The sequence below is a fragment of the Parasteatoda tepidariorum genome, chromosome 7 (genome assembly GCF_982258835.1).
Source record: "Parasteatoda tepidariorum strain Cologne lab strain chromosome 7, Ptep-v5.0, whole genome shotgun sequence".
NCBI lineage: Eukaryota > Metazoa > Arthropoda > Arachnida > Araneae > Theridiidae > Parasteatoda > Parasteatoda tepidariorum.
The window spans coordinates 45902820-45918804 of NC_141761.1; the positions used below are offsets into that span (position 1 = coordinate 45902820).

General features: G+C 30.3%; 1 protein-coding gene across 1 annotated transcript in view; it reads left to right on the plus strand.

Annotated features, from left to right (window-relative positions):
- Positions 1-15860, plus strand: part of LOC107454590 (atrial natriuretic peptide receptor 1) — a 53418-nt gene extending 37558 nt beyond the window's left edge. Inside the window, exons 16-21 of the mRNA XM_087167782.1 lie at positions 1811-1934; positions 2013-2081; positions 6748-6922; positions 7915-8013; positions 13759-13850; positions 15481-15860. Of these exons, the coding sequence (XP_087023908.1) occupies positions 1811-1934; positions 2013-2081; positions 6748-6922; positions 7915-8013; positions 13759-13850; positions 15481-15540 (619 nt within the window). The 3' untranslated portion in view covers positions 15541-15860. The remainder of the gene's footprint in view (positions 1-1810; positions 1935-2012; positions 2082-6747; positions 6923-7914; positions 8014-13758; positions 13851-15480) is intronic.
- The last annotated feature ends 125 nt before the right edge of the window (positions 15861-15985 follow it).

Below are 15985 nucleotides of genomic sequence, written 5' to 3' on the forward strand. Positions count from 1 at the left end.
AGATATATAACTAGAAAAACCGCAGTAGCCGAAGGGGAAAAAAAATTAAAGATTAAAAAACAGAATACGTCGCTGAGAGGGACAAATCAGGGTAAAATGCATTCCCACGCCCTGTGGAGAGTTGGTAAAAAACTAATGTCGTTCCAGGAAAATCAGCATTTATATGATTGAAACAAGATTCCAGGGCATCAAGATGAGCTCGTGTGACAGGGATGGAAATAATTTTGATATTGTCAAAATTGAATTCATGCCTAAGATTTCAACGATGTGCAATACATCGTTCCCCTTAAACCTGAATTTTAAAGCTCATCTGTTTTATCCGATGTGGCCAAAGTCAAACTGACAAGGTAAGTGGAAAATGCCCAAACAATTTTCAAAACTGATCGAATCTTTAATAGACTTAAATGCAATTTTTTAACAGACCTAAAAATGACTTTAAAACCAAAACGGGTGAGGATATTAGCATTTTTACAACAAAAGCAGGGTGGAACGATAAAGTTACAAATTCACTATACGGATTAGAAAAAGAGGTTTTGCGTTTAGTATGTTTATCAAAAGCTGAATCAACTGTAGACGTGTTAAAACCACGGCTAGCAACAAGCCAGTGGAGGAATTTAAGTTCGGAGTTTTAAAAAAAGTTAAAGGGTTTAGTGCACGGAAAACGAAAGTATGAAATGCAGAAATTTTCTGACACTTAGAGTGATTAGAATTAACACGAGGAAGCAAAGAGATCGCAAAATGCTTACGATCAATTGAGGTGGGAAATGATTAAGGTGTTTAATTACAAGAACAACAACATCTAAAAAAGATAAAGTGAAATTAATTTTGGTGTCCAAAGTAAATTTAATGTTGGGATCAACAGAAAGTAACTCCTGAAAATCTGTATCACTGTCCATTAAGACAAATGTATCATAAACATATCTTTTTCACCATGAGAATTTATGAAAAAACTTGCTTTGAAATAATGCATATATGTCACAAAGAATAGGAGAAATAGGGTTGTCCCCGGCGAAACCCTCAATTTAGTTATGGAAATTACCATCAAATTGATAAGTAGTTTGTTGAACATGGAAATTGACAAAGAGGTATCTTAATTTTCAACAATAAAAAAAAGGTTAAATTCTTGCAATCATAGTTTTAAGCAATCAATACCACAAGAAATGGAGATATTAGTGAAAAGAAGAACACACCAAGACGGAGCATAGATTTTATAGGGGACCACATACTTTTGCCAGTGTGACCTTAGTTACATGGGACAAACCAGGCATTTTTTGAATTGTAGAACACGATAGATATGTCCGTTATCAAGAATACAATAAACCATCAACTGCTGCACATTATTGGAACCTTGGGGATAAATTCAATTTCGACAATGTCAAAATTATTTCCATCCCAACCACATCAGCTCATCTTGGCGTCCTTGAATCTTGTTTCATTCATATGAATGTCGATTTCCCTGGAACAACATTAATTCCTCACCAACTCTACATAGCACTTGGAAATACATTTTCTTGTTCAGTTTTTTCATCTTTATCGGTTTTTCTCACTTTTATTTTCCACTTTTCGTAGTGATTATACGTTTTACATTTCAAATCACTTTTGTTTCTTCTCTTTCACGTCTGGAAAGTTTTAAGAATGGATGCCACTTTTTGAGAGCTTGAAACATGTCTACTTCCAATCCACAAATCCAATGAAGTTTTTTAATAAAGTAATATCTTGCCGAAACAGTTTCTTGGAATAATTTATTTAATATTAATTCATTTGTAATATTTGGTTAAAAAAAAGTAAGTTTTTTTTTCTTCTTCTAAAGATATGTCGCTGAAGAATTAAAGAAGGGATGTCATGTAAAACCGGAGTTCTTTGATTCTGTCACCATTTTCTTTAGTGATATCGTAGGTTTCACTCAGCTGTCTGCTGAAAGCTCACCTATGCAGGTAACTCTTTGTTTTCTAATTTCACAAAATTTATGAATTCCAATGCAAGTTTATAAAACAAATGTGCGTTTTTTGCAGGTTGTTGACTTTCTGAATGATCTTTATTCTTGTTTTGATTCAATCATCGAGCACTTTGATGTGTATAAGGTAATTTTATTTTTATAAACAAACCATTAATGAATTGAATGAAAGATTAATTTAAGTTTCATTTTAATGTATATGTGAAGCTTAGTTTTAGAACGTGTAATAGCAAAAAGGGAGAGAAAAAAATATCTGTCAGCTGTACTTTATAGATTATATAAATAACTTTTAGGTAAATAACTTTTTAGAATTAGCAGAAAAAATTTAATATAGCTAATGAAGTAAGGAATGTTCTCATATCAGACCGTAGTCGACCATAACAGAATCTCTGCACCAAACGCAGTTAGATAATTACGCAAAACAGCTTTATCAGCCATAAGTCACACCAAAGCTATACCAAAATTTCGATTTAGCGTTCAAAATATAAAAATAATACTCCCTTTTCAGTCTATTTTAAAAAAAAAGTTAACTAGAAAAAACTTCTAAGCAAGAAAACTAATACTTTCTCAGATAATTAAGCATTTTTTTATCTTTTTGTCATATAATAGCATAAATAATACTGGGGAATAAATTTTTTTTTGCATTTACACAAATACTTGATTTTGCCTAATTTGTGTGTGGGGTTATAGTTTAAATTAGTTTTGTTCCCTAAACTACAGATTTTTTTAAATAAATTTTTAGTCCATTTCTTTTCGAAATGTACAAGCTTAAAAACGTTATACACCGAAGAGCCGTTATACACCGTTATACACCATTATGACCACCCTCCATCTATAACGATGGGCTCGCCCAGGTTTTCATGGTTTCTCGCACAGGAACAATGTTTTCATGCTGCACATTAGGACCCATAATCCTCATAAAACAATCCCTGACGTCTGTAAGCTACTTGAACATAGTTGCAGACCAGGTTCAACCATTCATGGCAACAGTTTTTCCTGCGGGGGATGGTGTTTACCAACAGGATAATGCACCATCTCATAAGAGTCTAATCGTTATGGATTGGTTCGAGGAACATTCCAATGACTTTCAAGTCATGTCTTTTCCCCCAAATTCACCTGACCTTAATCCAATAGAGCATTTGTGGTCCTACTTGGAAAACCAAATTCGTGCTGCCTAACTACCCCCTCGCAATGTGAGGGAATTGCAGGACCAAAGGTGGTCCTACATGTTATTTGCAGGGTGGTCATAATGTAATGGCTCCTCGGTGTATATAAAGGGGGTCGTGTAAATATTGCGACAAAGGAGAGTCTAGGTTAGTTAGGGCACATAGTAAGTAACATAAAAACTCATATCGTAAGCAGCTAGGGGTGCTTCCCTGTTATGACCTGTTCAGAAGTACACGAAGAATCAGTTCATATTAGGGAAGCACCCCCAAAGGTGTATAACGGGACTTTCGGACATGAGTTCCTAAGCAGTTTTAATTCTGATGATGTGATTTAACTCCTCTAGAAATTTGTCGCAACATTTATGGGACCTCTTTTTTACATATAACTTTTTTTAACTTGTACAGTTCGAAAAAAAATTTACTAAAAATGTCTACTTAAAAAATTTTAGTTTTGAGAGAGAAATCAACGGCGGATTTGATATCAGGGATGCAGAAGTATCTAAGGTCTGTTAAAAAAAATCTAATACAACAGAAAGCAAAAAAACATTTTCAGTGAAATTTGATAAAAGCGCCGAGTTTAGCTATCACAATCATAGTTCCTAAAAGCTAACTATTTCGCAAAATATATAATTTTCTTACAATATTTTAATATGTAATAGAAAATTTGATTAAGATTAACTTCTAAAAAAAAAAACAGCATGCCCATAATTTTAAAGTCGATATAAGAAATTTTTGTTTCGTTTCCTTTCAGCAAATTTTGACTCGCAGCCAATCACAGACTATAAACCGTATATCGTATCTTTTTTAACTACTTTAGATACAGGGACTCTAGTTAATACCAATACTAATTATTTTCAAAATTTCACTCAACTTTCCTTCGTCGATTTCTTCAATCGAAAGATATTTTAGGAAATCATATATCTAAATATTAATTTTGGAAAATTCAAAAGAAAGATATTAAACTATATTGTTCGAAAAATATTCTATAGAACTACAAATAAGGTCAGATATTAATATCAAACATTGATTACTCCTCGTCTTCACAAACGTATACAGTAAATATTTTTATTCTAAATATAGTATTTTTATTGGTAAACTATAGATATATTTTTTTGTCATACGTGACTTCAAAATTATGGATATTCCTTCCACTAAATTGGCAACTTTCGATCCGTACGTAAATGCACCTAATCTATTATTGTTGCCTTTTAAAATCGTGTAAATACACCAAATACTAAAAGGGGAAAAAATTGATTTATAATTAGAAAATGAGTTTTACATTTTTAAACAATAAGCCCGGAAAATACATTTAGGTATTGTAAACTTGTATTGTCATAAGGTATTTTTTTAAAGTCAATCAGGCAGGATAAAGAAATTTAGCGCAATATTTATTTCAGAAACATTAACAACACTACTACGATTTTAAATTTGAGAAGCTAGAATTACTTAATTAGTTAATATTAAAAGAAACCAATGTTACATCTGAGGAGCTGCGAGGCGGCAAGAATGCTTAGGTTGCTTAGTTGCTGTAGTTATGTACGACTTAGCTAGTTGCTAATACTATTTCAAAAATTTTACAGCTTACAAACTTCTACAGAATATCTTTTCAAACAAATATAAAATTATTTCAGAAATGTTTTTATTAAAATATAAGCATGAGAAATGGTTAATGTATGTGTAAAAAGTCAAACTAAAATAAAACGTTTCTCATTTTTTATTTGCTATGCTTTCATAACGTATTTTTCTCCAGAAAATTAAAGACAAAGTGGCTTTTAAAACAATTGTTGTTGTTGTAGTTCATTTACGTCGCCCTAGAGCTGCACAATGGGCTATTGGCGACGGTCTGGGAAGCATCCCTCAGGATGATCCGAAGAGATGCCATCACAATTTTGATCCTCTGCAGAGGGGATGGCACCCCGCTTCGGTAGCCCAACGACCTGCACGCGAAGTCGAGCACTTTACGGTAGAACAGTTTAACGAGGACCAATACAGCACACCCTCGGTCCCTACGCAGACTGATCCAAGTGGGTCACCCACCCGCACACTGACCGTAGCCAGTGATGCTTGAATTCAGCGATCTGCTAGGAACCGTGTCTTAACGATCAGTCCACTGCGGGACTTTAAAACATTTAATTTAATGATTCAAATCCGCCGACCAGGTGGCCGAATGGTTAGCGTGTCTGACTGCGGAGCCGATGGTCGCGGGTTCGAATACTGCTCAGGGCATGGATGTTTCTCTCTCTCTCTCTCTCTCTCTCTGCGTTCGATGTTCTTTCTCCTTTGTGTGTGATTGTGTGAATGTGACCCGCCCTATAAACGGATTTGTGGTTGTGTGACGTGGCGATACTGCTCCTCAGTCGGGGCTTCGCCAAAGGTGCCCAATGGGTAACGAGAAGAGAGTAGCAGTTCTGGCATTTCTGAGGCCAATGGGTCTACGTGAGAATGATAAAAAAATGATTCAATGAGACGAGAAATAAAATCATTTATGTTTGGGATTTTCTATTTTTAAAGACGAAAATTTAATTATTTAGAGTTTCAGAAATTATATGCCTAAGTAACTTTGTCTAGTGTAAAAGTATAAATTCAGACTAATAGCATAAAATTCCTTCTAAAGAAGGTGAATTTAGTTTAGTATCTTTCACATTAGCCAAAATTCAATTGTAAAGAAAAATTATGCAATAATCATATTCATGTAAACAATGAGTAAGATTTAAAAACATACAAAATATAACAATGCTAGAATTAAAGAGAACTTTTAAGAAATGTTCTAAAAAATAACTAAAAAATTCTTACTTTTTATTGATTAACGTGTTTTATTTTAATAATATTGATATGAACTGCCGGAAACGATTTGTTACATCTCATTTCTCCATATACGCATAACATAATAAGTTCTACTAATAAGACTACTAAAATGTTACTAAAACAACATAATAATTGATTATACAGTCAAACCCCGCTATTGTGAACCTTCAAGGGACCGAAATTTCTGTTCACTATAACCGAGAGTTCACTATATCCGTTCCGCAAACTATTTTAACTAATGGCTCCGAACTCCTTCTTTTGATTATACATTATTTAAATAAATGACCTATAAAAAGAAATATAAAAATGACTGAAAAATAATACGTAGTAACAAAAAATGTGTTAACTTGCTTTTATTTTTCATTACTCTTCGTCTTGTGAACAAAAAAAAATTAGTAATCTTTAGCCGATGCAAAGAAAAATTTGTCCATACATCTGCCTTGGTGGGCCTTTGTTTATGGATGGAAAAGTGTGATAATAGAAGCAAACAAGAAAAAATGCTTATCGCTACTTTCCACTCTATAGATGGTTTTAAAAAAGTATTTATTTTGAAATAAGTATTTATTTTGTATAAGTATTTATTTTGAAGTAGACATTTCAAAATTATTTTTAAAAAAATCAGTCGAAGACAGAAAAAAGTTCATAATATTCAACTTCCTCACTTTTTTAGTTCACTATATCCACAAAAAATTACTTTATACGTGTATAGAAAGGCACGGGACCAAACATTTCGTTCACTATATCCGGGAGTTCACTATAGCGGGGTTTGACTGTATTAATAATATTCAAATTAATTTCGGTTAAAATAAAATTGTTTTTCAGGTTGAAACCATTGGAGACGCTTACATGGTAGCCTCCGGTCTTCCTGAAAGAAATGGAATCGAACATGCCAGAGAAATAGCTAGATTAGCCTTGCAATTGCTGCGGTCCTTAGAAAATTTCAAAATTCGCCACAAGCCAAATACTAAGCTTAAACTGCGGATAGGAATACATTCTGGTAGGTTTATAATATTGTTAACCATCATAACGATGTGGTGTAGCTAAAATCAGCTTTTGCACCCAATACTTCAATTCAACTGTAAGAATTAGAACAATCATTGAGAAATTTGACACTCAAACGTATTTGAGGACTTACAGCATACAATGAAACCCATATCTTACAAAAAGGCAATGGATATGAAATGCATGAACATACACGTAGCACTTGAGCAACAGCTAGAATTTATGCAATGGTTTGAATTTATTCAATTCTGCAATTTATTGCAGCTGTGTGATTCATGACAAGACTAATGAAAAACTTAACATTCTTCATTTTACTGTTTATTTTCGTAATTGTTATTTTATTATTGTATAAAATTGTTTATCATTGAACAAATAGAACCAAATGTCTGCTTTTAAGTCCTTCGAAAGCGTTTAAATTTCTTGCATTGAAAATCGATAATTTTTTTTCTAACAGCTTCATTAAAATAAATTTTATATATATATATATATATATATATATATATATATATATATATATATATATATATATATATATATATATATATATATATATATATATATATATATATATATATATATATATATATATATATATATATATATATATATATATATATATATATATATATAATGTGATTAGCAACACAATAAAGAGACAAGAAAGAAAACAACAAAAAATATATTATTAAGCAGAAAAAGTATTACAAATAAGTTGTTTTTTAAAAAAAATTTCAAAACCGGAAACAAATTAAAAAGTTGTGCAATTTTTTGTTCTCTTTGGCAATAAGCATTTGGAGTGAATTGGTATAGTACAACATTCTTAATGAATTTCATAATTGTAAAGAAATTAATAAGTTATGGAAGAATAGAAGAAATAAAATTAAAAATGAAATATTAATTTTCTCACCTGTGGTTTGATTTCAATGAAACTAAAAGAGTTTTTAAATATAAAATCCTAATTTTCACAACCAATTCTTTCTGTTACAGGTACTTGTGTTGCTGGTGTAGTCGGCATGAAAATGCCTCGATACTGTTTATTTGGAGATACAGTAAATACAGCTTCGAGAATGGAATCAACAGGTGAAGGTAAATGTACTTTTACTGTTAAAGTAAATTTGAATATCCGGTACTTCGTAGAGAAGACTGGAGTCCTAAAAATGACTAGCGATTTAGAACTATGTCAAAAAATAATTGAATTTATATCAATAAAGCAGAAAGTTTGAATGCATGTGTATGTATGTATACTGCACAAATCAGCAATTTTGAACCGATACGCAGCTACTAGTTAAAAGTAAATAAGATGGGAGACTCGTGCGCTCTTCTTTCAGATTTGAGACTTCCAAGAGATTTGATAAATATTTTATAATATCAGTGATTTGTTAGCTCGCTGTTCCAGCAAATCAAAAAGTAGTTTTATCACAAGATTCTATAAATTATTTATATTTTGTTTCCTTTGTTAGTTTATCAGAAGTAATCTACACGCAAATTTTCACGACGTATGGCAATGACGTCATCAAATTCGTATTTTAAAAAGTATGGGACCACGTGTTTCTCTACTGATAGTTACACTTTTAAAGCGTGTCCCTGTAAACTTAAATAATGGAACAAACAAACAAAATAAACAACATAAAATAATAAAATAAACAATAATTAAATAAACAACATAATAATAATTAAATAAACAACAAGAACTAATAAAATAAAATTGAAGATATGGGAAAATTATCGTTAATTCTGAATATCACATCTTAAATGGCACTATATGGATAGTTAACCTTTCTTTTGGTCAGTTGAACTTATCATATTATGGCAAATCTAATAGTTTGGAGCTGCACCGGTATATACAACAAGTAAGAAAAACAATAAAGGTTGTGTATTAAGTGCCATGAATGTTTAGTATGGTGATCAGAGTACTTAACCGTTTAAGAGGGGGTAAATAACCTATTACTACAGTACTTATACATAAGGCCCCTATAATGGTATAATAGGTTCGCATAACTTATAGCAGTAGCCTGAAACATTAGCATTTATATAACCAATAGCATTTCATACCACATTTAAATGAAAATTATTGGCGTAAATGACAGTTTGGCAATTTTTATGGCCTTCGAAATAAGCACCGATATCAGTTCGCAAAAAATTATAATAAACCCCACTGCCGGTACTAACTATGTTTCGAAAATTACAATTTAATAATTTTAGTTAAAGGTAGAAATTAAAGTAAAAAAATTTTTTTTATTTATTTAAAAGCAAAATTAAAGGAGAAAATATATTTATTCTTGTATGAGAACAGTATTATTTGCCATAATAGTATTGACGAAAATGATGTTTAATTAATTTTGGTAGTAGGCACAAATTTAAATTTCAAAAAAAATTTTCACTTAAAAACCGCCATTTTGAATCTTAAAATTCTAAATTTAGTCTTTGTCAGTGACCTTGTTAAACCCATATATGGATAAAGTTTTGAAAATAAGCGAAGTATGAGTTTTGACGACTTTCCGACTGAAGCACAGCCGTGAATGTTCGCCTTCTATTATTTTTTATAGTCTGCGACCGGATGTAGTCTGTGCGTAGCGTCTTTGGTCTAATTTACGGATAGATAAGTCACCGGTGTTTGGTACTTCTGCACAAGATTGTGTGAAGACTCTAATCATAGCCATGTATCGGTTAAAAAAAAAGAGACTGCATTATTAACATTGGAATCATTAGCATGAAGAGTTGCCCCGTAAGCAGTAAGAAAAGGAAATCTATCATAACTTGTTATTGCTGAAAAAGACCGTAATCAAAACCAGTTTGATTGCTATAGAAAATAGACAAGTAACAAAAGGCAATTATTGGAAATCTCTCCACACCTCCAAATCTCAACAGGCAAGCAAACTGGTTTTGACAATTTTCGTCACAACTTTCTTGATTTGAAAATATTTCGATCGAGCTTTTCACTCATTTTTTTCTACCTATTATGTGTATCCCTCTTTTTGCGAGAATTTTACAAGTATACATTAAGACCAGCCTTAATAGATCCCCATGTATCTTACTTTATTTGGTGTAAAAAGACAGAAAATAGGCATGCCTTCCAAATAACAGTGAAGCCTCCCCATAGAACAAAGTTTCAAAACTATCATTTCTATGATAACAAGAATTTTAACTCCTTTATCTCCTTAATTATTAATCCCGCAAAGTAATTTAGCAAAAAAAAAGAATAAAAATTAAAAATTACACATTATTCTTAGAGAAAATTGTATTGAATTTAATTAATACGTTTGAAATTCTTCACTATAATTCACGGTAGTCAGAAAAACCTTTAAAAAGATAACACAATTTTCCCAAAACGCTGCATTTCCAAAACCACACTAAAAAAATTAGTTCATTTGCTTTTATAAGAAATAAAATTTATTTTATTTTGTATCTAAGCATTTCTTACAAGTGGGGCATATTGTGTAATATCAGGAAATAGTACGAATTTTTTTTTTTTTTAAGTCTTATCAAGCCCTAATAATTATGATTTTATACGAAGATTAACCGAATTAATAATCATACAGAAAATATTAAATAGAGATATATAGAGTTATAAATAACTTTTGTAGAAAACTAGAGCATAAAAAGTTTCAAATGTTTAGCGGGGGTGACATGTTCACATTCCTCTACTTATTTTTCGTTGCTTTTCCACCCTATGCCAAAATTCCTAAGGAATAATATTTTCTTAAATGTTACAGAAAATTAATTCCTTCAAGAAACTACCATCGTCTCCTTATTCGCATCAGTCAAATTTCGAAATCCCACTAATTTAATTTACATCCCTTCCGTAGACTTAAATTATTTATCACTTTATTTTATTTTATTTCTATATTATCAAAACTATAGTTCAGTAAAATTAGACCGAAAAAAATGTTGAGCCTAGAATTAGTTCCCAGAAAGCTGGAAATGATTTTATTCCACTTAAAGCATCTTAAATAAGATTAATGTGAAGTGAAGAACATAGTTGGCGACAGTTTCTGAGGTGGACTGAATTTTTAAAAGCCAAAAAAATGCGAAATTTTAAGTATTTTTTCAGTTTTTGCCTTATAACATCTGAACGATGCGTCGTACACAAAATTAGATATGCACCACAATTAAAGAACAGTATATTCCACATCAAATAGTATATTTAAATATTAAATTTAATCAATCGATTTGGTCAGATTCTGTAGTCAAAAACGAGCAATTTTTTCCGCTTTTGATGAAAAATACGTTACGCTCATTTTCTAATTGCAGGTGATCCGAAAATGACACTAAATAAAAATATATATAAGCATTACATTTTTTTCTTTCAAAAAATACTTAATTTTAAAAATTTTATTTGTTCTACCCATAGGTACAAGCGAAAAACCAAAGCTAAAAGTAAAACCCTTTTTCCGCCATAAGTCTTACTAATCAAATTCCTACGATATTAGATTGTTTAATTAAATTCTTCACATTTTATTATGGAGACCTGAGGTGGTATAAGGGTAAAATCTAGATGTTTAGATCAAGAATTGTAAAAAATCCAGATTTTTGTGAAATTAAAAAAAACCTGTGATTTAATTTTTCAATACTTAAAAAGTTACTTTAAAGCTACGTTGTTTGGACTCTTAAAAATTAAAAAATTAGGAGTTATTCATTGATTTTAAAAATTTTTATCTACGAAACTTACGCATATATATATATATATATATATATATATATATATATATATATATATATATATATATATATATATATATATATATATATATATATATATATATATATATATATATATATATATATATATACAGTTAAAATTAAAGTGACAGAATTCAAAGGTCCGTAGGTCCGGTTCTACTGAACGGATTCAGATGAATCTGCAAATACATGTTATGCAGATCATGCGATCCGGGTTTCCGTCGAAAAAAAAATAGTTCAAAATTTTGTCAGAAGGTAGCACTGTGACAAAAAAATAAGATATAACAGCTGAAATATAAAAGAATATTTTATTTATTTACACATCTATCTCAAACTTACAAATCTCTCGCGATTTGGCCATCTAAGACAAAATGCATAAACCTACAGCTCAAATAGGATTAATTTTATCTGGAGAATCCGAATCTGCAATAAAAAAAACTGGTATATATTCAAGATTTCAAAATTGCCCACCACGAGATTGATGAAAGATTGAGTTTGGTATCATTGTAAGGCTTTTAAAAAATATTGAATGTGTCTAGTTTCACTTTTCATTTCGATGTAAAATTCTTAAACTATTTGATTATATCCAAACTTCTATTCACCCTGTATTTAGATACACACTACCCAACAATAATGGAAGAAACACTTTCAATTTTTGAAATTTCTGAAGAAATACTAAAAGGATTATTTTGTAACTTTAGAGGTGTTCAGTTCATGCGATTTAGAAAACTTAGAAACCATTAGGCAGGAACGTAACAATTTTAAACTTATTTATAGAACGTAATAATACTCTTTATTTTTTTAGAAATTTAAAAAAATGTTAGAAGATGAAAGCTGTCTCTTTCATTATTGTAGTGCTTGTTCGCCAAGGTATATTATATATATATAAACATTTCAGTTTTCTTTGTTCAAGTTCATAACAATCAAACTGCAGCTTTCTTCCCCATATCGAAAGAACTTCTAAAAATACCCTCAAGGTTTAAAGAAAGTAAATAAAAAAAGAACATGGCTTTTTAAGTGTCTAAAGTTATTTCATATGATGACATTGTCTTCGAAAAAGAGCCCTAAGGAGAACTATAAAAGACACATTTTTAACTCTTTACAACTCATCTATTGGTTCCACAGAAAATTGTCTAAATCGTATTTAATGGGAAATTTTATGTATAGCTAATTTTTCACTTTAAATTTTTTTTTCTTGAACCCATAATTTTTGTGGTACATTTGTCGACATTCAAAAATTTACAACAGTTATAAAAATAGCTTGCACTCATTAAATTGCAAGACTCTCTTTTTAAAATTTTTGTCAATAGTTATCAGCAAAAATAATGAAACCACATATTATAGGTACGTAATATGATTACACAGTTCTAAAAAATCTTATCAATCCTTCACCGGGAACTTATTTCAGCGATATTATTTCCTTAGAGGTGAAGTTTTTAAAACAGAGTGGTTCCAAAAAATTCTACATTTATTCCCCTTTTCTATGAAAAGTGAATACCTTACATATTCATTTAGTCTTTGGTTATCAGAGAGAAAAGTTCAAAACAATCGTTGAAATAAATGTTTCAAATTTTAGCTAGAAAAGACTTTAAAGTTTATTTTTTGAAAGAAATTTTACGAACACAACGTCGTTTGCAAGTTCAAGGATCTTTTAATACGTTTCGTGTTTTTTTTCCTCTCCATTTTCATAGTTATTCTGTGCAACTGGTTTAGGCACAAGTTAAAACGTCCACATATTCTGTTCCACAAAGTTTGTATTGCATTAACTTTCCTTTCGAGCAGATCTCGTTAATAAGAGGTCAGATCATCATCCTATTATAATTAATCCATATTTTTCTTAAAATAACGGAATCCCCCTTGTATTTACTAAACTGTAAAAGCGACACAAAAATTTCATGACAATTAAATTATATAATTTTCACAATCGTTTCCCTCCAATGGTTATTATATAATTATATATGTAACACAAATAGAAATAATAACTATAGAAACACTTTTGACTATAAAAAAAATAATGTGAGAATTTTTACATTGTCAAACTTTTTAACTATTTTAATATTTTAAATAAGCACTCTAGTTAAATTTAATATCAGTGATATAATAATATTTTTAGTGAAATTGTCACAATTTTATATAACTTTATTTTTATAGCTTTGAAAATTCACGTCAGTCATGAGACGAAACGACTTTTAGACGAGTTCAAAACTTTCAACATTATTTATAGAGGAGAAACTGAAGTGAAAGTAAGATTTTTATAGATATAAATTAAAGAAGTTGAATAACACTGACTGCTAATTATTTTTATAAAATTAAAACTGTTCTCGCTTAAATGTTTGTTAAATTCTTGTTTCAATTTCTTTTATGCTGATTCAGTATTTTTGCCTGTTCACTATGAATTAAACATTTATGTTTCTGCTCGGTTCCTGGAATTAGGAAAAGTAAAAGGGGACATTTTAGTCCCCGATCCTAAAAACCATTCAAAAATTTCAATTTGTTCATTTGGGAGAGACATTAAAGAAATAAATTTTTCTCCCTGGTAGGGCATATACCATTGTTATAAATTAAATTGCAGAGGATTTTTTCCTTCAAATATTTAAGAAAATTCCAATTATGCATGCTAGTTTACAGCTTTATTTAATTAAAAAAGGCATTTTTGAATGTTCTTTAATATTTAATTATTTTTAATTCAGTATGCCAGGTCATAACTAAACTAGATTAGAAGCTAAACTGCTTTGTATCAGGCTGTCTTATTATACTCAAATGGACAGCAACAAATGCAATGTTGCTTCTGGAAAAAGCTATACCTTCTCTATAAAAACAATGGTTGTAGCCAGGACTTGAAAAAAAGCACGTCCTTAGTGGTAAAAAATTCCCCACAGACAATGAATTTCTCGAATCCGACGTCCGAGCTCTTTCGGACGACTATTTTCCCATTGATGTTTGTGATACATTTTCAATTTTTGTTATCTTACAAGAGTCTAGCTCCTCACTTCTAAAATGACTCTCTAATACTAGGTTACTATTAGTAACCTAGTATTTCTTTCATTACTGTATAATGCAATCCTAGTATTTGTAATCCTAGTAACTACTAATTCATTGTGCAATTTATATAAATGTTTGTAATAAATAAGAGAAAATTATATTTTTATTTATTTAGAAGCTACGAGTTACTTTCAAAGAAGGACAGGTACATTGTTGGACAAGCCGTCCTCGGGGACGGGTAAAATTTCTGAGTTTTTCGAGTCCTGATTGTAGCTGTCAGCTCAATAGTCCTGATTGTAGCTGTCAGCTCAATAGTTCCTCTGAATTTCGAGTATTTGCATAGATGCAACAAAAAACTTGTCTCCCAGTGTTATGAAATTTTGACATACATTGTTTTTAGGATGATTGCATCCAGAAATAATAATGAGATTGTCAATAGATTTGCCATATAAGAGTTTAAAGTAAGCTTCAACCAAACAAGGCTATAACCATCCATGCCTTGAAGGAGAAAAAAATTGAGCACTATATTAAGAAAATTTAACAACATTTATGCAAAAATAATTAAAAATTTAAATAAAAATTTTTGCATGCAGTCATTACCCAATGCAGTAATTAACCCTACACTTGTATGCATAATTTATGAAATTAAAAGAGAAAAAATTTTTATTAAAAATTAGCATTTTCTCTCAAAATTTTCAAGTTACCCTGTTCTTACCTCGGTGTTACAAATTTTACTTGGCATTTTAAATTTTTTACTTCCTGATGTAATAACATACATGCCATTTCTTATGTATCTTAGTTTTTAGCAGACTTTATGAATTAATATTCACTTTATTTTCATGACTATGCAACTAAAATTTAAAAAAGATTATAGCTTAATACTTTTTTCAGGGAAAAGGAATGATGAAGACTTATTGGCTTCATAACGAAGTGGAAACAACGCATTTTTAGGGATCACCAGTAAAATAATTGCAATATGGTAGCAATCTATAATGCAATCTATAATGAAACCTATACTTTAGTAGTTCCTGAAGAGCACATATCTGATAAAAATAGAACATGAATAGAAATCTGCAAGAAAGTCTGATGTATAGGCACATAGCAAAGTGTCAAAGTATTTAGTGTACCAAGGAAAACACAATATTTTGTCAACGAAAATCTTAATATCCATCACATAGTCTTGCAACATAAACAGATAATTGTTCACTTCTTGTAAACATAGTCAAAATTAAAATTTCAGTCAAAAATAAACAATTAAATACTAAAAGAAAGTATTATGCTTGAACTTTACTATGTTGGAATTCATGTGTATAACTTTATATTTTCAATTAAGAATAAGAAAATAATTGAATTTCTCAGAAAACAATTTAGTAAAAGGCAGTTTTAAAAACAGTGG